The sequence below is a fragment of the Anopheles coluzzii genome, chromosome 3 (assembly GCF_943734685.1).
Source record: "Anopheles coluzzii chromosome 3, AcolN3, whole genome shotgun sequence".
In the NCBI taxonomy this organism is placed as follows: domain Eukaryota; kingdom Metazoa; phylum Arthropoda; class Insecta; order Diptera; family Culicidae; genus Anopheles; species Anopheles coluzzii.
Window position 1 is genome coordinate 85,659,663 of NC_064671.1, and position 21,592 is coordinate 85,681,254.

Below are 21,592 nucleotides of genomic sequence, written 5' to 3' on the forward strand. Positions count from 1 at the left end.
GGGATATTGTAGGAAGCATGGTTGTAAATTGATGGGTTATAATTTGGGAAATGATTTCATCTCATCGTCGTGCGCGATTTTTCCTTGCAGATTTTGTAAGAATAAGCACAAACTATTAAATTCGAATACGAATAAAATCATACTCTATGGAGCTATAACACCATCCGTACCGTTGCCGATGACCCAAAAAGAGGCTTGACAGGGGTCATCCATTAATTACGATATCCTATTTTTTTTTTTTTGGTTCCGAATCTTCCAGCTGTCCAGCTCTTCAAGCTTTTAATTTAAACAGATTAAAAAGTTATAGAATTTCCTAATTTTAGGTTCATAGTTGGATTTTATTATGTTTTTGGAGGTCGTTTACTGCAAAGCAAAAGTATATATTAAGAGAACGTACGGATAGGTGAACACACTTTTGAAGTCGTCCAAGAATTACCGTATCTCGAGTCAAAGGTCATAATAGAAAATCAGCCGTACCGTCAAATATTGTTTAGTTTTGATGCGTCTCACTGTGTAAAAGTCCAGATTTTATGTTGCGAATACAAAATTAAGTAACAATTGAATTTAATTTGCGATAAATAAGCGATAAATTACAGTGGCATATGATAAATGCTCTCCACACCTAACGGGCTCGTGTAGCGTACCGTACTGTCAAATTTTCCACACAAAAACAAACGGAGAGGAACGCTAGCCTGCGACTTGTGGAGCCCCGGTTATCCTCCCTTTCCTAACAAGGGCCGCAGCAGTGTAACGTAATTAATGGATAAACCCTTACAGGGGTTTCCAGGGCTACTCATAGTTGTCGGACATTTCCTTGACTCCTATTGGAAGTGAATTTCATAAGTTGGAAAATGGATTATGATACGCTTTTTGGACAGGCTCCTTGGAAATTCCTATTAGATTTGTCCAACAAGGGTGCCATAGAGTCCAATTCCTGTAACATGAAGTTCATTTCACGTATGAACGACTCAATAATATGTCCCACAGCTATGAGAACTCCAAAAAAACCCTGTAATCGAAATTGTTAAATAATTTCATGCGCCCGATTGTAGGCTCAAATGCGGTTTGGAACCGTTTTTTATTGATCATTTTGTATCTGTAGTTTTTAATTCCTTTACTAAAAAATCCTTAAAAAGCTTATTTAATAACGTTGCATAACATCAGGCAAATACCTTAGTTTGCATACCTTCAGGGGCTCTGAGTATACCTTCAGGCGAAATCACTGGAAACAGTATGCTCTCGACTTAAAGGTATGCAATATGATGATACTAATAGAGTAGAGTGAAATATAAGTGTTTAAAAAGTTGGCAATAGAAGTAGAAAGAGAAAATGTAATTAAACATTTAAAATGAAACAGTGCAGTCATAAATTATATTAAAATAAATATAATAAATATAAATTATATTCGATTTAGATAAAATTATTCGTTCCCCACTTCCACAATATCTTCTTATACACACACACACACACAAAAACACCTAACTTAAACATTTCCAACAAAACATTCTCTTTCATCCCCCCTCCCCCCCCCCCCCCCCCCCCTCTTTCAGTCGCACAGCGTCAATGTAATAAAATGCTAAAATAACTCTCATTGCTGTTTTCAGCCATTGCCAGCAGAAGCCAACGGTCAACTCAAATCATCTGCAGTACTTGTTGCATTTTCCCATTGTGATGAGGAAGCATCCAGCAACAACCGCGCGCAGCATTCAAGCAATCAAACCCCACAACAACAACAACAACAACCGCGATCACGAAAAGCAACATAAAAGCAACAAGCACCAAAAAACCCTCCCGTGCGAAAATGGGGTGCGAAAGAAGAGAACACAGAGAGAGATAAGGGGTGGGGGGGGGGGGGGGTTGTTAGGTGGGTGGTTGGTGGAACATCGAGGAGGGGTTGTTTTTCTTTTTTTATGTTGCATTGCGTCTTGCCGGTTTTGGTGGAGGGTTGGTGAGCCCAACTCAGAGAGAGAGAGAATGGCTCGCACTCTCTCACTTAAAGCACCGCTCCGCTTGTTGGTGGCGCGGGAAGGGGAGGGAAGGGAAGGGGAAGGGCTCGTGCAGAATCGTCTCGTCTCACGGGTGGACGCGTGAGCGCGAATCAACAACCACGGCCCGAACGTCATGCCCCCGGACCGGGACCGGGAGATATCGCCGCTCATCATTCGCCGTTGTTCGGTTGCCGTCGCCGGTACGCGTGTGTGCTGCTTAGTGTGGTGCTGTGTTGCGGGCGCGCTTTGGGGTGGGATATTTTTGTGACCGTTTCTCGGATTCGTGCACCAACTGCGTCATCAGTCGGCGAGCGGCGCGGCGCGTTGCGTTTTCGCACGTACGCCAAACTGCATCCAGCGCAACGTTGGTAGAGTGTGTATGTATCGCCTCCGTTGTCGATTGTTTTTGTGCCCCGAAGGCCATTTCCCGCGCGAGTCAGATCCCCCCCCCTCCCTCCTTTATGATCACCCCATCGGTGTTGTTGCATTGTTGGGGTTGAATTTGAACGAGCAAAAGAGAGGAATGAGGAGCTGTAACCCGTCCCGTCAGCCTCCTCCCATATCGTACCGGCATGCTGCTGGTGCAGTTCGCGTTCTTTCCCCCTCTCTATTTGTGTGTGTGTGTTGTGTTTCGCGGGATCTTGTGCGACCTTTTTGTGTGTGTTGGTACTTTCGTTTTGCATATGTGATCGTCCATCGCTCGTTGCTTGCTGCGTTTTTCCTTTTGTATTACGCGTGCACATCTTTTCGCACATCTTTCGCATGCACGTTGCGCTTTGGGATGCATTTGTGTGCAGTTTGGTGTGCCGGGGCGCATGAAGCCGATGACGACGACGACGTCTCGATCCCCAAACGCGTGAAGGTTCTTTCAGTTTGTTGCCCCCATGGTGAATATATGTGTTGTTCGGCGATTCCCCATCGGATCCACGTCCACCACGCGGCTCTTGGTTTAGGCTGAGGCCGAGAGAATTCGATGGATCGGCTAGATTTAGAGGAGTGAGGTTTGGTGTGTGATGTTTTCTGGTATCAAGAAACGATCAGAGAAGAGCGCAAGACACCTGGGACACCAGATAAAAGCATTTAAAGTCAATGGGAGCAGTTCGTTATCTTGTGTTGATTACAATGAATTTCGTTAAACATGGTTTTTGCTGATCAAAATTGAAATGGCTTCCTTCTGTCACGGTAAATTGCACTCTCATTGAACCGGATTTTGTTCATTTCATTGCCTCCAAAACGGTGAAAAAGAACGGGAAGAAAATTTAAGAAAATTCTTATCATACCGCCATAGCAATGTTACAACAACACCGCACAAACCGAGCCTGTTATGAAAGTGAGGCTGTTGTGTGTGGGAAAAAGTGCAACAATTACGTATCCATCCAAGCCAACAAACACACACACACACACAAACGCACACGAAGCTATTAATTAGCTGCACCCGTGAAGCGATTGAGGAATGTTCAATATTTAAACTGTTGCTAAATCGTTCTGTTTTCCTATAAGAATGCATTTTTCTCATAATATCCCCCCCACAGGTACAGGTGTGTTGGTTTGTTTGATTGTTCAGTGTATGTGTGTGTGTGGAATTTTCTCACGTGAGTGTGTGTATGTGTGAGTTCGTGAGCCGTGTAAGTGTGTTTATCGTGCAAAAATTACCACACAAAACGGCCGGTGATAAGAGTGCGCATTCGTTCGATAATCCTAATCGGGTTTCTTTTTTCTGCAAAGTTTCATGTGTGTTTTTTTTTCTTCTTTGATTTTTACTACACTAAAAATGTGTAATGAGTGATATTTTTTGCCCGCGTGTGGTGTGTTAATTTTGTGTTAAATAATCGCGTCAAGTTTTACAGTGCAAGAAGCTCCCCCTTGATGAAGGTGTGAAAATTAGTGAAATACTTGTGACGTGTGCGATTTAAAGGAAAGTGCAAACAACAACAACAACAACAAAATCCTTTCTTTATCAATTTAATATTTCAACGAATTGTGCAGTGCGTGTGTCTGTGTGTCGTGAGTTTTGTGAAAAGTTTTTATCAAAGTGAGCACCAGCGCAAGGACAACAATCGTTCTGTTCGCTGCCATCGTGCCACAGGTAAGTGGGAGAAGTATAATTTGGGTTGTCTAGCAAGTGTCCTGTCTGGTTAATATGACCTTCAGAAGAGATTACGCTAAAACAAGGTTTAATTAAGGAAAATCGTTTCAAAAAAATGACCAAATATTCGACTAAAATTACATTCTTCTTTAATTGTTATTGACAATAGTATAAATATTTCTTTGTGGATTATTTTTTCCGGATTTATGTTACTTTGCATTCATAAGAACAACGTAATATTTCCTTTCAAATTTCACTCTACAATACAAACAATAAAACATGTATAAACTACACTCGAACAAAGAGAAACTGCACAACGTTCAAATGCTGTTATCGTTTTGTGCCTGTGCCTAAACTGCCTCACTTATGACGCTTATCAGTTATCGGGTCTGTGAGGGGTTTGCCGTTATCGAAAATTGGCCACACCAAAAAGGACAACAAAAACGTAAATACCGACGATGATTTGAAATTGTGTGTTTCGATAACACGGAAAAAAAGGTTTTCCACCATCAAGACAGTAACAAAATAGCGGACGAGAAAAGTGAAAAACACTAAACTTTTAATTTCATTCCACTCTGAGGAAAAAGCAGACTTGTTCTTCTGCTGTTTTTCCTGATGTTTTGTCTGTGACCTGAAACTTTGGTTCAGGTTTCTCTCGCTGCTCTGCACCGTCGCATTCTCTCGCACGTTCGTCCACAGAGGAGACACACATACTGTGGGTGGGTGGGTGGGTTTTGGCGAACACAGAGTCTGACCTTGGTGGCCCATTTCCACGACCTTGTACCATGGGTATGGCTGGAGAAGACAGTCAACCCCTCCCCACCACCGACCACCCTTATTCTTGGGAGAACCTTCAAGCTCTTAGACACACAGCAGCAGCTCTGACGGATGCTACTGCTGCTGCTGCTAGCATCTGGTCGAAGGTTTAAACACATGAAGCTGTGACATATTTAAGCTAGCAATTTTGGGCAGGACAATTAAAAGATGTCATAGGGGTTTATTGGGGTTTGGAGTGAATTATCATTGGCCTTTTTAACTCACTCATATGCGTAGGGTGGATTGTGAACTATCGTTATTATTGGTAGCACAATTGTACCATTAAAATGACGTTTTCTTATGATCCTGAATGTACCGTATGTCAAAAGCATATGAATAATCCTATTGAAATAAAAGTCCCGCCATAAAACCGCCATTTTGTCAATAAACTTCATTCCTAGAATCCAATTCTACAAAGATTAGATTATAATATCCAGCAAGCAGTAACAAATTGTTTTGTTTTTGTATTTCTGAGCTTCCAAGCAAGATATATTTGATTTGAATTGAGCAAGATTTGTCAGGATAATGGTGAAGTTATCGACCATAATGCAGAATGGTGAAGTTATCTAGCATCTGCGATGCTAATTCTAGAATAATGACAGAGACCTCGATCAAAAACTTGACTTGGAACAACTCTGGTCAGAAAGTTTTTCTCGTCTCTTGATAGAAATGAGGTCCAACTATCACTAAAACTGCTACTACCTGTTAGTAACCCTCATCCTTAGCTTAATGTTCCTCGCCGTAGTCCGAACTATAGCGCTCAGGTGTTCGTTTTATTACAGCTTTTCGATTTTGAGACGTTAAAAGTTTTTTAAAGACTATTTATAACCTTAGTGTATACCTCATATATCATGTAGCTTTGTAAAAAGCTTTGTTGGTGAACCTAGTAGAGGGGCCCTTCACGATTGTAGTCAGTTTTTTGTATGGAGTTTGACAGTTGGAGGCTGAAATCATGTAAACACTCTATACAAAACCACACAAAAAACTAGCCTGCAATATTCAGTCTAGATTATTCTAGCCTCAAAGCTAGAATTAGATTCGAGTACCTGCTCGAAAACACGGTGTTGTTTACATTTACCCCAAGGTGCATTAAAGAGATCACGTGGTGTAATCTAGAATCAAAGTTTATGTAGTCCAGGTGGTCTCATAGCATGTTTTTTAAAGCCAAATTTGAATATCACTTTTTGACAGGATGAGTGAAAACTTTTGTTCAAACAAGCTTTCTGGAGGCTTGACGAATACTCAAAACACTCTTAAAATCTTCATTCAGAAGCAGAAGCGATGACCTTCTAAATTCATACCTGTATATTATACACAGTTAGATAGCTACTCTAAAACTGCTATACAATGCAAACAGCTGACAGGCTGAAATTTCAGCCTACGAACTTACAACAGAAAGGGCCCCAGTGTTAGGTTTTATGAATCTTTCATTGAGATTCATTCATATGAAGCTTCAGGGATGAGTGATTCGAATCTCGTATCGAATCTTTAGAGATTCATGCATCATTTCAACCGAGATTCTGAATCAGATTTACCCAACACTAGATCCTAGAGCGCAGCTTTGTGATTAGACCCTTATAAGACCTAGAAACAGCAAAAAAACGTTCTTAACAGTTCTTTTATTTCAAGGTCAAAGTTGTATCATATTAAAATTGAAGATATGTAATGGCGTTTCTACAAACATTCCTGAACTGTGGCGTTCATTAATGATGAGTTGTACCTTGGCGTTGTAATTACACCATAAAGACTCTAGTAGTGTTCGTTTCTGAATCAGTAGCAATAACACCGAAATGCATAGAAGCAGCAATAATTGTATCCACTTTGCTCGGATATTCGGCAATTCAAAACACCACGTTGGTGTACTTCCACAAAATCATCACAGATGGCGCACTACACACTAATTTATAGTATAGTTCTAGTGCATAACACGAAATGTTTGTGGTAAGTCATGTGTTCCAAAATAGTTAAATAAATTATTTTAACAAACAATAGGAAATCATGTTCGCCAACTCCAGTCCAACACTCTGTCCCTGGCGAGCTATGAAAGTAAAAAGGCAAAGAAAAAGTCGCAAGCGTTATGGATGCTGGAGCGCATTTATTTGCCAAAGCAGGGAAACGTATCCCTCCCTCTTTAATTATAGCTCCTGTTTAATAATGACCCCTTTTATGGGATGGAGGTTGAGAGTGTGCTTAAAAATAGCCACCAAGAAGGACAGATGGGAGGTGCCTCATGGCATACAGAGAGCAGCATAATGCTTGGTGTTGGAAAGTTAAAAGAAGGAAGCCTAAGGAATGGGTATCTCCAAATTACGAGGCTTTTAGTGTACATAAACACACATACAGATAAAGAGACGTACAGTGAAATGTCTTCGATCGACGATCTCCAATCGATCGATGGAGGAGGATTTCTTCTTCCTTTATCCCCACGATGCGGAACACCGCTCACGTTTTGTTCCCTTCTTGGCCAGCAGCAGCAGCATGATCATGTACGATCATGTTCGGGCTGGCCAAAAGATTCCCCCCACAATTTGTTGCCGGTTCGCGTCAACCCACCCCACCCACAGCAGCAGACAGATGAGATAACGGCTTGTGTTTGTGCGCTTGCACTAAAAATGTGTGCGTGTGCGTGCGGGTGCCCCCTATTTTTTTCTTTCTTTTGCTGGCCCGGTTTCTTTTCGTGACGAAAATGGCAAAGAAAAAAGAACACCCGAAAATAAGACAAGACAGGCACACACGGGACAGGCAAAAGCAAGGAGACGCAAAACTGCGTTCCGCGATTTTATGCACACACATACAGACCGGCGCATACCGAGACAACAACAACGGGCAAGACAAGGAATGAATGAAAAAATAACCACCATAGGTCAGCATATTTGACGGCTTCGTCCGTTGTGGTGTCGGCGGTGGTGGTGGAACACCCCATCATTCCCAGATATTTCGCTGGCGCACAATAATTCGGTTCAGGCTTTGCAAATGGAACAACGATCGAACCAAAATTGACCAACCCCGGGCATGTGATGATGGCCGAGGCTCTTTCGTGTAGGGCCTCGGGCTGGCTGCCTTCTCTATCTCTCGCTCTCTCGTTCTCTCGTCAATTTTGTATGTAGGTGTGACCGAAACCGAAACCACACAAAAAACACCATCGGGCTCCAATGGGGCCACTGCGTGTGGAAAGGCCTCTACCAGACGCACACAGACACCGGCGTCCGAACGGTGGTAGTAACCACAGGCAAGCCACAAGAACCATTAACAACAACGAACAACCGAAAAAGCATAACCAGTTTACATCCTCCCCAAAATAGAAACAAAAAAACTCAACCACACACACACACCCCGCAAAGACACGAAACCCGGCACATTGATGACCGACCGCTTCCTTCGCCATCCTTCCTTCTCCTTGGAGCTTCTCGCTCACGTCTTCAAATCGAACAGCACCAACGCACCAACGCGACACGGTCATCATCGTTGGGATGGTGGGGGCCCACCGTACGTAATGAATTGGCCGGCAGTCTGGTCTGGGGTCTTCTCTTTTTTCTCAGCTCTTCACACCATGCATCTACAATGTGTTGCAAATTTTGTCAACAACATTAAAACAATTGAAAGATTGAATATAATTAAGGAGAACAGTTTGCAAATACTAGTTTTGCTAATCAAAATGTTAAAAAAATAAGAAGTAAGACTAATTCATTAGTTACCAAACGAAAGTAAAGTGTGGACAACATATCGATAATTTCAGAATAGCCGGCAATAGATATGGTTCAACACGTACGTCATAACATTACAGTAAACTGAATATAAATAATGAAGCCCAATTATTTTTGAATTAATTTTCTGTTTAAGTTTCACGCTTAATTACCTTTAATTTACTTGTTTGGAATATTTACATTCTTTTCGGGGGGGAATATTTACATACTCGTCTCTTAGGGGATTTCTAAGTCAGTATCGAATGTAAACGTTGATATTCACCACGTGCAAAATTTTACTCCACATCGATCTGACATTTCATTTCCATCATCATAATTTTTAATTTCTTCAGCATGATTTTCAACACGTCTCAAGCTAGATTGAGTTTGACAGCTATCTGTGATGTGTTGAAAATCATGTGTTGAAGCTGAAATTTCATTTTGAGACAAATAAACCATTTAATAGCTGTTGAAAAACATCTTGGATGCACATAGGAAAATGATTTGGAAAACACTGTATATTCATTTTACTATTTGCGATATTTTGTGTACTCTTACAGCGTTTTCCAAGCCAATCTCTAATGTGCACAGCATTACAGGGTTTTCCAAGTTAGTTCCACATCGATCTGATATTTCATTTCCATCACAATAAATTTTAATGTCTTCAGCATGATTTTCAATACTTCAACAGGCTACTGTTATCGTTTTTTCGGCGGGATTTGAAGCCGAATATTAAAACTTATTATGATGAAAATGAAATATCAGAATGATGTGGAATAACTTCTTACACGCGGGGGAAAACAGTGTTCACATTTGAAAGTGACATGGAGAACCCTGTATTTACCGTTTGCAAGATGTTTTTCAAAAGCTTTCACGTGTTATATTTGCATTGCAATAAAATTTCAATTCTTCTATATGATTTTCGACACGCTTCATGCTGGATTCAGTTTGACTGTTCTTTGTGATGTGTTGAAAATCATGCGTTAGAAGTGAAATTTAATTGTGATGCAAATATAATTTGAAAAACGCTGCATTTTCATTAGTATGAATAATACAACTTTTGGAGAAAAAAATTTAACAGCTCGTTTTAATCGTGTAATGATTAAAATGTCAAACAGAAAAGACATTCATCGTTTTCATTAAATTACACACAATCCACAATCATCCTCAAGCGATCATAAATAGTGCTCACAAGAGGTGACTTATTTCGTTACCCACTGTAGCTGATGCTGTGTCAATCCAGTCGTGTGCATGACACAGTTCGGAACGGGAGGAAGCAGCTCAAAATTGGCAACTGAAACCGATACGTTCCGGCCGGTTCGCTCGGCCGATGCGTATTGGGGGCTTCGGCTGGAGATTGAGCCAAATCAAGAAGGAGAGAAGGCCGTAAAGTAAAGACGTAAAGACACACAACACAGGACGGGATATGAAAGGTAAAGGCCCTCAAACTGTTTCACTTCAGCCATCACCACCATACGGTTGGCACCATACACGAATGATCAGGCGGGCGCGATCGGGCTCGTAGCTGGCCATGATTTGCTGTGACCGGATGCTGTGACCGTTTTGGTGTAAATGAAGTGCCTGCCCTGTCTACCGATCGAAAGGTATTGGCATACACGCCCCGCGTCCAGGTGTTGTGTCCCTTTCACCGGATGCGGCAAACAGTTCCACGCGCAAATCTGTGCGTCTTTTTTGGAGGAAATTACATTCTTTGTGCGTTTTTGTGTTGTGGCGGATATCTTTAAGTGATCGAAAGCAGATAGTTTCTTTAGTTTCCTCCCTGTAACACATAATTTGTCTGAATGTCTGTAGCTACACGAAACCGCTTCATTAAAACCGCTTCAAATAAAAACATTAAAATCATAAAGTAATAACACTTTAGGGCCTCCGCATCTTGCCACTAAATTATGCATGTTGCTGTTTTATTTTCGGAGAATGGCTGTCCTCTGGCATTAAAGAGCAATTCCACCACCTCCGAACAATGCAAACGACGCAAGTTCTTTGAGAAAAGTCTCGCCCACACGCAAGTCCGGGAAATGTTTACCTTTTATTTTTCTTTCTTGCTCTACTCCACATCAGACATTCTCTTTTTTCTGTTTCTCTTCCTCTCACTGTTACAGCTGGCGTGTGGAAAATGGCAAATGGTCTAGCTCGCATTTCGTCCAAGGGCAATGCTATCACTTTCACCTACTCACGGTGGTAAAATTATGGTTTATGGCACACTCGGTCGTGAAATGTGCGCCAAAGAGCAAAGGACATAGTGAGAGAGCGAGAGAAAATAATGGAAGAACTGTGAGCGATAACGAGGACACACTGAAATGTCCGCATTTTCTTCCAAGGATGTTTCAAGGGAGAGTCCCAGGGGGGGGGGGGGGGGACAGACACAGGTTGTTGGGTGGTTGGCTGGATGAAAAGTGAAGGTGGAAAGGTTAAAGGATTACTTCACACGAGAGACGTCCCGAAGAGCTTGAGCTTGGTTTTGAGATGGAGAAAACTACAGAACTGAAGAAACGTTGTTGGGCAAAGTGTGGTGCTTATGAAATAGAGGCAAGATGAGATAAATCTTGTTAATTTATTCTGCGCGTCCTTGAGCCATGCCAACACACGTCGGTGGTTTTTAATGCTTTGTTTTGGAATTTGTATCATCTATGCAGGGGAACACCGCAGATATAGAATGCTTACTCACTAAGTTTAGCACCTTAGTCAAATGTAAACGTTTGCCTTTTGCAGTAGATATGTTGAATTGAACGAATTCTGTTCAAAAGCTAACTCTAGTCTAAACGATATTCAAGAAGGTTTCACATATGGTGGTCATGTTGAATTCCAAAAATGCTTTAGTATATTCAGAGCTTCTCTAAAACTGTCACAATTGGTTGAATGATTTGGTTCGTAGTGTATTGTCACATAAATTCCCAAAATATTCTATAAGGATTGATTTTTTTTTATTTCTCATAATGACGGCCTGGTTGGCCGTATCATTTATATAAGGATTGATTGTTCGCACCACAATAAATACAATCCCGGATGTAACGTCCTTCAGTAAAGGTCAACCAGGAGAAGAAGCATGCATTTCAAGCCTCAAAGTATCTATACCCCAAACCTGCTATTACTGCCGAAGGTAACCCCAAAGGTATGTTTTGTACGTGTTAAAAATCATCTTGATGTCTTCGTCCTCGGAAGACCACCAGTATTCTTCTTCAACATCTGAAGGTTGTATTGCTACAAGTACTGATACCTTCACGGTGGTTAAATCTTTTTTTTCATCGGGAACGAACACTTCATGTTATGGGAAGTACTGAAGTGAAGTAGACGACTTGAGTTACTCGCATGCAGTTCAAACCGAGTTTTTAAGCAGCATCTGAAACAGATGAATTCTGACCTGGATACGATTGATTAGCCACCTGGATACGATTGATTAAGTACTACCGCTTTAAAGATCGTAGCGCCATCTGCTGGCAAGTCTCCGAAGAAGTGACAGAGTGGTCTAAAAGTAATACAGCAATATTAAAGCAGTAAAAAGGCATTTCATATAGCATCTCCTATTGCCATTTTATCAATGCCCCACCCGGGTTTTAAAGTTACTTTAATTCCTCGCATCACTTAACAACCACAGGCCCCTGTTTCTCTCATTCCTCTCTGGCTGGCGAACATATATCAAGCAAATCTCGCCTTTCAATGCTATCGAACACGTTTTTATAAAAATACAAACAAAAAACATGAAACTTTTCGCGCTGACTCTCTCGCGCCCTGCGTCGTAACCCACATTACGCGCGTTTAAAGAAAACGACGTCGCCGGAAAGGTAGACACTCTCTCGTAGTTCTCCCATAACACGAAACACGAAGTACTGGGCACAAAATGTACTGGGCAATGGGAAAACTTGGGGAAAACGGTGCTGGAAATAATGCTCTGCAGCGCAAAGGCAAACTACGACGTGCAAACATGGCATTGAAATAAAAAGTTTGTTTTGATACGACGTCGTCTAGTGCTTCTCCTTCTCTCTGTCTCTCTCTTTCTCTGTCTCTCTCTCTGTCTCTATGTTTTAGCATCACAAGCGCAAGTGCATTTCGATTTCATCTGGCAGACAAGGGGTTCAGGGAACGATTGTTCTAGATTTTCCGATGCAATTGATGGAGGGTTCTGGATGTAATGTTATGTTCCCATGTTGAACGGAGCATATCTGCATAAACTCACGACCAGGATCAGTCAGAAGATATGACCTTCAAATCACACATACACCGTCCAATCTACAATTAAGAGTGTTGATAATCAAGATTAGATGAAAGCTATTAATGAAACACACTTTCCCTATCGATTAATTCAACACATGTCTCCTTTTAGGCTAAATTCTACCCATCCACCACCGCACCATTCCAACGAGACATGCCGGCCGGTACAGCACAAATGTTCGTGGTGTTCGTCCGTAATGATGGCAGTGTTTAATGGCGGTTGGTGTGGTGTAAATTTTATTGCGTTGCAGAAAAATACATCGACATCAGCAGCAGGAAGTGGATGTGGAAGTAGTGAGAGCCTGCCCTGGGGGCATGACTTCATCGTTGTTGCACTGCGCTTCCCGCTGTAACTTGCATTGCCCGGTGCTTCCAGCACAGCACAGCACAGCAAATGGATTCGATTTCTGTATGCCCCGGGTTCTCCTCCGGGGGGAGAGGGAGCTGAAAATGCATTTCTGCTCTTTTGATGCATTTGATGCGTGGCGAAAAGAGAGAGAGAGAGAGAGAGGGAGAGAAAGAGAATGCAGTTGCAATTTCTCACACACATACTCTCTTCTCCGCACGTAACGATGTAGTTTTGGGGTGAGAGAATGTAGAGCCTTCTCTCAGCAGGGGTTCAATTATTGAAATGGAAAATTTGAACCAATGAACTGTGAATTTGAGTAAAAACGGGCACAATAAATTATAAAGTGAGGAAATTTTAAATTTATAACCTCGGGTACAATATTTTAACCATGTTACATTCCTCCCTCCCAACGGTGCTTTGCTGGAAGCGGTCAACGTATCGCTATGACGTCATGGGAACGTAAAACATCCATTTCGTTCTCGCCGTTTTGTGCACGGTGGGCTACAGCTGGTGGTCATAAATGAGAGTTGAACTACTCCTTCACTGGAGAATGCTATTAACAACATCACAATACAGTGCCCAATATTAAATACTCCTCTACTTCGGAATAGGACCTAGATCATACGCTGGCGACCTCTATCATATTAATGGAAAAGCTGGTCCTAAGACACTAAACTCTGCAGACGCTACTGCAATGTCGATTAGCCGAGGTTTAAAGAATCAACAACCCTAACAACTTTTTAAATATTATTATCAAATAGTTTGAAATTAAAAACAAATAAATCAATCACCGACTTTTGCTTCAAATGTTTGTCTACTTTTCATTATTTTTTGCCTATAAAACAAGCTTTTTGTTCAGACAAGGAAACTATGTAGAAGAATTATGCTAAAATTAGTTATTTCGCACTGCACAGTCAATAATTTAGTGAACAGTAGCTAACGACTGAAGTGCTCATTTTGAAAGATGAACAGCTAACACGAAATTCTGGGTATAATAAATACCATGAAAATTCGTTGAAACTATTTAGATACAAAATATTACATAAATTTATAAAACCTAAGACGATCAGCGGGGACGGGTTGTATTCCTTTGGAAGTATCTTCTTATTATCAAAAACGTATTACACTTGCCGACATCCAATTTGAGTTGGAAAATTCGTTTGATTATTCGTTTTAATTCACAAAACATAAAAATGCTCTGTAAGTAATTTTTGGGAATTTTAGTTACCAATTGAGAAATAAAATTAATGTTATATTTAGAAGAAAGTATACAAATGCATTTAATTTTAGAATAATTTTAGGAAGTTCTACAATGAGTAACAACAAGACACAAGAAGATCGTTGAATAAAGGGTAAAGGTCGGCCTAGTATGTTTTCAGGTTTTGGGTGGAAAAACAGATAAATTATGTTTAATTTTCTTTTATTTTGGGATTTTCAAACTTTTGGATTCAAGTGTACTATTTCTGATCATGGAATACAGTAGCGCCATCTCTCGGATTGCAGGGGAAAAGGCCTGAACTACTAAAAAGACCCCTAAATAACTGTTACATATTTTGTTTAATTTTTTCTTTGATTTGATAAATCCAGAATCTCTCATTTACCCTATAGTGCAACCCCACCACACTCTTCCCCAACGCCCTAGCCACCCCAAAAGGCAGTAGGCACACACACAAAAATCTCTGTTTTGTTCTCTCTCGTCCAACACTTCGTTTCCCTAATGCCCAGCCCGTTCCTTTCCCTCTACCTTGCAGGGTGGGCACTGGACAGTTCAATTTCTCTCACTCTCGCTCTCAACCGTTAGAAGAGGAACAACTCTTTCTGCTCCTCTTCTCCAGGCTGGAAAGGCAAAGTACCCCTAGAACCCTAGAAAGGGTGATAAAGGGGGGATGCTTCACTCGCTGGTCAAAACACACCGTTCGCTCTGAGAAGAAATGAGCGAACATAAAGCCCCCTCCTCCCCCTCACCCACACAGAGCGACCGAGTCGGCGCATGTAAGTGTGTTTGGCTTGACATTGAACTTGAGACGCCATTTCCCAAACATACAACACGGGCTGTGTGTGTGTGTGTGTTTCTCTCGTTGTGGGGGGGAGTTTTGTTATTGTTATTGCTTCCCGTGCTATTGCCGGAAAAGGTACGTCCATGTGTGTGTGTGTGTGCGTTAAAATTCGGTCCCACTAATAAGGCAGATACACACAACAACAGTGCGGGTATTCGCTTCGGTCCCAAAACACGGTCCCAGCCGCCCTGGGTCCCAGCAGCAGCAGCAGCAGCACGGGCACCTACACGGACCTTCCCCAGGAGGGTTAGTTGGTGGGAGGATGAATTTTCACACAGTGAATGAAATCGTCCCAAGAAAGTGTTTGGGCTCCCTTTTTCTTCTGACCAGCGAGAGTGTGTGAATTTTCCCTTATCTAACCGGAAAAACGGGCAGTTAAGTGTTGGCCATAGTTGTTGGTGGAACCCCGGGTCCCGGTGCAGTTAAAACGCGGAGCGGTGGAAAGGTGTGAAAAAGGACCACAGTTTAGTGATTTGGTGCAGCTTGTTGTGTGTGGCTGTGTGTGTGGTGCCATTTGCACCTGTGTGTCGTGAAAAATTACAATTACAACATCCTACATTCACATTCAGTCTCTGAAATTGAGTAAAGTAAAGGCAAAAACGCAATTGTGGAAAAAACAACATTTTCTCCCTCGGAGTGTGTGTGTGTGTGTGTGTTTGAAAATTTTAGAAAAAAACGATTTCCGCCTACTAATTTGCCGTCACATAAAATATGAACCGTTTAACCAGCAAATCGATATCGCCCACCACCATCAGCAGTGGATGGGAGGGCTGCACCGTTACAGGTAAAGCTATTATGGCCCTTGTGAATTACTGTTGCTGCTTTTTTACATTCTCTTACTGTCTTTTTTTGGTACAAAAAAAAAAGATAACAAATGTGATAAGATAGCGCACGAGAGTTTGGGGGACTATTTTGTATGCCTTTCCGTTAAATAGTAGAAGAAAAGTGGAGTTTTTGAAAGGTAAAAAGTGGAAAAGCGGGATTATTTAATTAAACTAAATTATTTCAAAGAGAAATACTAAGCAAAACAAAGGGAAAATTAAACAAAAAAAGCGAAAAAGAATGTTTAAAAATTAGAAAACACTACAAAACCCCTGTTTGGACAATTTCTCAAAGAAATCTACACCCCTTTTTGAAAAACAGGCATTCGAGCGCGCGTTCGGTCCATTTTTTCCAGCTTTTTCGAGCCGGGTGCCTTTATCATTGCTACTATCTCTACTTACATCGTTTTTTCCTTCCGTCGCTCCGCCTCTTCAGTCATCACCTTACACTTTATGTCTTCATTACAAACTTAGAAAACAATCGACTAATCGACCGGCTTCAGCGTGATAAACCGGGACAGCACCAACACGACGGCAATGGTGGCCAGCACGAAGCAGACGGCAAACATGTAGAAGCTCTCCTCGGTAAACACGTCGGTAAAGGCCGGTATCTGGTGGTACCAGTTCTCGATGATGGCCATGTGGCCGCCCTTCAGCTTCTTGTGCGGCATGGTTTGATGAGCTGGTTTGCTGACGTCCTTTTTTTTAGCGCCGTTTGCCACCACCACCCGCTCCGCCCGCCTTCTTCTCCGATTTGGTCTTGACCACGCTGGTGGCGATTTCCTTCGGCGCCAGTGCGCTCACGTGCTTGTTGCAGAGCTTGAGCAGCTCGAGCGTGGACAGGTTGGCGCTGCTCAGCTCAATCTTTTTCAGCTTTGCTTCAGCTAGGGATGGTAGTAGAGGAAAAGGGAGGCTTAGGCTTGCTTTGAAAGGGTAGAACAGTACGCTTAACACTTACCCTGCACCGATGGTATGAGTTGGAAGACGATGGATGGGGGCCTTCGATCGCACACGACCTCTGTCTTGAGCAGGCAGGTTGGATTGGTCTGCGATATCTTCGGGGCGGAAAGATGGTGCACAAATTCTCTGCAAAAAGTAATGTGGAAAAGAATTCAGTTTAATGATATGTTTTTGTTCGTCAACATCGTTCTGGGTCGCGCATTCTTCTCGAACGTTCTGGATTCGCTCTCACAAGCTGCAAAACCCTACCGCTAATGCTCTTTCTCTCACACACGTGCTTGTTTTTTTCTTCTCCCTCTGCCTTTACAGACACGGTGCACGATTGAGGCGAGGAGGCGGCAATGTCCACCGAACGGGAACTGACTCCCGGAACAACGCAGCAGCTGCACCCACTGTCCTACTCGGATATGGCCACACACATTCAACTGAACGGAGTAATAATGGGCAAATCATTCAATGGTAAGCTGCCGTCCTTCCTTCCTATTCCCTCCGGCCGTGGCCTACTAAATACTTTCCCGTCGTCCTGTCTCTCCTGAGAATGGCTACAATTGTCCGAATCTACTGTTGCGCCCGTTCTGCTGTTCCGATCGCGATTCCTTACGTTGTGTAATGCTGCTGCTGCTCACTTCTAATCGGGGTTTTTTCACATTTTAATCGGCCTCAAAAACGTACCCTAAAATTATATGGAAAACTCGGTGCCTCGGTCGTACTGCGTTCCTCTGCCTTAGCTGTACGTTCTCAAAATACACATCACCCACCGACGACGGCATTTCGCGTTTCTCTCGCCCTGTGACAGACGCGTGCGCATTGGCCACTTTCCGGGAGCGGGCCATTTTGCATTTAGGGCGCGTTTGCGAGATGTAGGATGGAACCGGCGGGGCGGGATGGGTAGCTGGATCACTGGTTACGGTTCTTACCTCGTTGGAACGGCACTCTCGTCGAACGGGTCGAAGGTGACCGTAATGCGCTGCACACCCTTCAGGTTGACCAGCTTTAGCTGCTTGCCGATGGCTGATACGATGCCACCCGACCGCCGGAATGCTCCACCGACCTTGATCGACATCGTTACGCTGGAGGAATTTTTATTGTTGCGCTTCCTGCAGAAATGGTTGTTGTTTGCCGACTGCGTGTGCGGCAAGTTTCATAACAATTCTCGTTAAGCAAGGGTTGACGTTTTGGAGCTCGGACTCGTGTTCGAAAATGATGTTCGAACTTGGGTTAGGCAGTGCTATGGCAATTTGTCGCATGAGACAAATGGTGCGTGACGGACGAATGTTTCATAGGTTTTTTTTTGTTTTACAAAATAAAAAATGTAAAAATACTAAATTTATTGTGGTGGTCATTTAGATACAGAAATTTTATTTAAAGAAAAGAGTTCAAATCCAAATAGTCTCGAAGATACGCCGTTCCTCTTAAATGCGGATTCGGAGATACGCGGCTTTCTAAATTTGACAGGGTTGAGCAAGGTATATGGATATTAGGAGGTGAAGTGCTTCAGAGCAAATTGACATTTCTCGACTTGACATAACAATACTGGGGGCTCCGGTATTAAAATCGGGAAGGGCTGGAGGGGGGTATAGAAAATTGTATGCGATTTGACATAACAATACTCAATGGTGGCGCCCGGCAAACGCGCTAATAATCCACCTCCTCAATAAATACACCTTGAGGGTTGAGCACATTGTACTGATTTGACTCACCAATTTTCAAATGTCAAATACTTTGCCTTTCGATCGAACGTTAAAGACAGTTTTAAAAATGTGAAAACTGTTAAATTCGGTCAGAATCAAATCAAACAACCAAATAAATGGCTAAAACCGCCTCCTAGGTACAAAATTCCACCAAAACTAGTGGAATTTTGGCTGGAAATCACGAGATTCGACTTACGCGAAAATTCGAGATACTTAAACATGATAGATAGGAAGAATTTACGAAAATGTTCAGGGTGTTTACAGCAGGACCCACAGCCAAATAACAGCTCCACAATATGTTTGACAAACTCTCCTTATTCTGTTGCAACATTCTCTTACACTGCTTCTAGGCGACCGTTCAATAGTCTGTTCAACTAGTATGTGTTTGAGTGAAAAAACTAGTTTTAAAAACAAGAAAAAAAAATCAAAGCTTTGTAAGAAAGATTTCGTTTTTTTTTTAATGTAAATATGTGCTAACTTAAGAGCAAAAATTTAATAAGTACAGGCGGTCCCCGGGATACACGGTTCATGGGGCCGCATACACTGAAAACGGCCGCAAAATACCGCGTATCTCGAATATCCGCATAAGTCAAATCCGAATCCGCGTATAAGAGGTACCGTGTATCTCGGGGACCGCCTGTACAGCCAAACAAAGTTAAGACTTTTTTTTCAAATCACAACAGCATCGTTTCCTTGTATCAAAGGTTAGCATACGTTATTTGATCGTCATAGCACTAACGTATTGAATCATTTATGCTTTTTTGTGTATTTTTTTTTTTTTAATGAGACTCTTTTCATTTTCATCTGCATGGTTGCCCCATGATTTCTCGTGAAAAGTAAATTTGTATAATGTGCATGTAGTTTGTCTGATGTGCCGTGTCTGGTTGGTCATACACCATAGCAACTAGAACACAGCCTTCGTGCACGGCGGGTCCTATATAGAATGCCGTTTTGTTTTAATGAACTTGTCTATAGATTTCTTGTAAATTCATCTAAAATCCTCTTATATTCAAACCAAGCAAATACAAAAAAACAATACAATTTTATTTAAAAAACCAAAATTATAACTGAAACGTCACCCCACAACCGCCTGTGTTCGAAAAGCCTTTCGCCCATCTTTTGGAGGCCTTTTCATCGCCACGCGCGCGTTTACCGCCCGAGCGGGTTGAAAACTTACGCTCTGTGTACGAGCGTGCGTGCGCGCGCGCCTGTATGTGTGTGTGTTTTGTGTGCGGAACGAGCAAAAGTTGTGGCGGATGCATCACTCTTTTTCTTCTTCAAATTTCCGAGCGAAACGCGCGCTGTTGGCGAACGGGCGGCAGTGAAACTGTGTGAAAAGCTTAAACCACTCCTGCATCCGGTGTTTGTGGCGCGGGTTCGGTGCGGTTCGCGTCGGTGGTCGTACGGGAAAGTGGGCCCTACAAAGCGCGTGTCTCGGGTACCCCGTCAGCGAGAGGGGGTGTGGTGGGAGAGAGAACACAGAGCCACAGTGTGTGGACCATCTCGGGTCGGGTGGAGCAGAAGGGAAACATTAAGGGCGACACACAGTGTGTCAGGGTGTGTGTGTGTGTGTGCCTGTGTGCGTGGAGCAAGATCAAACGGGAAAAAAGAGGAAAGACACCCCAGTGTGTGGTGTGCCGTGGCCGCAATCGAGTGTGTGAAACAAGGTTGTCCCGCAAAAGACGGCCGGACCCACCGGAGCAGCAGCAGCAGCAGCAGGCGTAGGAGCAGAAGCAGAAGCAGCAGTAGCACCAGCAGCGTAGCAACGAGCAGCCAGCACATACATTCACAACAATGTATCCAGTAGGCCAACGTAAGTAAAAATGCGCCTTCCCTCGGTCGGGCGGGCGATGATGAACCAACCGGGAAGGAAAAGGGGCGACCAAAAAAATATGCACGAGACACACAAGCCACAATGCAATCAGCATTGATCGTCATCGATTCATCATTACACCAAAGGCAGCAGCAGCAGCAGTTTAACCCCTTGTATAGGGCGACGGGAATAAGTGTGTGTGTGTGTGTGTGTGTGTAGTAGTAGTGGTGTGTTGGTGTGGCCGTAGTGTGTCTCGATGGTGATGGTTCGCTTCAGGTGGTGTGGAAGATTCTTTCTGTCCCTCCCCTTCCCTTTCCCTTATGTTCCCATCTTCGTATTCGCCTTTTCCACTCACAACGGGAAATAGCATCGTGGTGTTAGTGGTGTGCAAAAAAACAAAAAACAGGAAGTTTATTTAAAAAATAAATCAAAATTGATTCATGTGTTGTCCTCAAGAATGTCCCAAAAAGTCGGGGCAAATTTCACTCGAGGTGCCATTTTTTCACACATTAGACAAGATTAGAGAAGCGTGCTGTTGTAGTGTGCGTGTTGCCACTGTGTATTTAGATGCGCGTGTGTGTGTGTGGTGCTTACAAACCCCGTGAAGAAAGCCCTGTCTCGCACTGTTGTGCGCAAGTGGCTGTTGAGTGCGAATGTGTGTATGCGTGTGTTTGTGTGTTTTGAAAACTCATGACGATGTGCGTGTGTGTGCGTGTGCGTGTGTGTGTGCGAGTTGCGTACTACTAATCAGAGGCAATATGAGAGTGAAGAAAAAAAACCCTCTCCCCCCCCACACAGTTACACACATACCGAGGGGTTGCGTGTCACCGTGACAGCATGATTTTTTTATGTGACAGCATAATGTAAATGAATAGAGCAATCGTCCCGTTTCTGGGCCTTCTGTTGTATGGGCACACACCACCTGCCCTTTTGTTCACGGAGGAAGCAATGTGTGTGTGATTGTTGTTGATAGGGCCCAGCGGTCCAGCGGTCGGTTGACATCGGTGTGTGCGGTGTGGAAGATGAGAAGGGAAGAACGCTCCGGAATGGCGCCCCTCTGCTCGGTGTTACGGTGACCAAAGATGTAGCGCAATGCGCGTG

The 21,592-nt window shown here is 42.9% G+C and overlaps 3 protein-coding genes across 8 annotated transcripts in view; 1 reads left to right on the forward strand and 2 right to left on the reverse strand.

Moving 5' to 3' along the window:
* The first annotated feature begins 2,146 nt into the window (after positions 1–2,146).
* LOC120957828 (protein argonaute-2) overlaps positions 2,147–21,592 on the forward strand; it is a 38,451-nt gene continuing 19,005 nt past the window's right edge. For 2 of the 5 annotated variants that reach the window (XM_049608893.1, XM_040380210.2), the window contains exons 1-3: positions 2,147–2,365; positions 3,521–4,074; positions 17,297–17,446. In XM_049608893.1, coding sequence (XP_049464850.1) covers positions 17,329–17,446 — 118 coding nt within the window. In that variant the 5' untranslated portion in view covers positions 2,147–2,365; positions 3,521–4,074; positions 17,297–17,328. Of the gene's footprint in view, positions 2,366–3,520; positions 4,075–15,212; positions 15,991–17,296; positions 17,447–19,655; positions 20,492–21,592 lie in introns of those variants that run through there. The other 3 variants (XM_040380211.2, XM_040380212.2, XM_040380209.2) reach the window with 2 other exon arrangements.
* On the reverse strand, positions 16,370–16,698 carry LOC120957833 (uncharacterized). The gene has a single exon (XM_040380222.2). The coding sequence runs from the start codon at positions 16,696–16,698 to the stop codon at positions 16,513–16,515; it is 186 nt and encodes a 61-aa protein (XP_040236156.1). The 3' UTR covers positions 16,370–16,512.
* LOC120957832 (uncharacterized) lies at positions 16,700–18,150 on the reverse strand. Of its 2 annotated transcripts, none has more exons than XM_040380221.2 (3): positions 17,905–18,150; positions 16,986–17,113; positions 16,700–16,911 (listed from the first exon to the last, which is right to left on the reverse strand). In XM_040380221.2, exons 1-3 carry the CDS (start codon positions 18,048–18,050, stop codon positions 16,733–16,735), a joined length of 453 nt encoding a protein of 150 aa, XP_040236155.2. In that variant the 5' UTR covers positions 18,051–18,150; the 3' UTR covers positions 16,700–16,732. The 2 variants fall into 2 exon arrangements, with proteins under 2 accessions (XP_040236155.2, XP_040236154.2); XM_040380220.2 differs by lacking the exon at positions 17,905–18,150 and adding an exon at positions 17,660–17,867.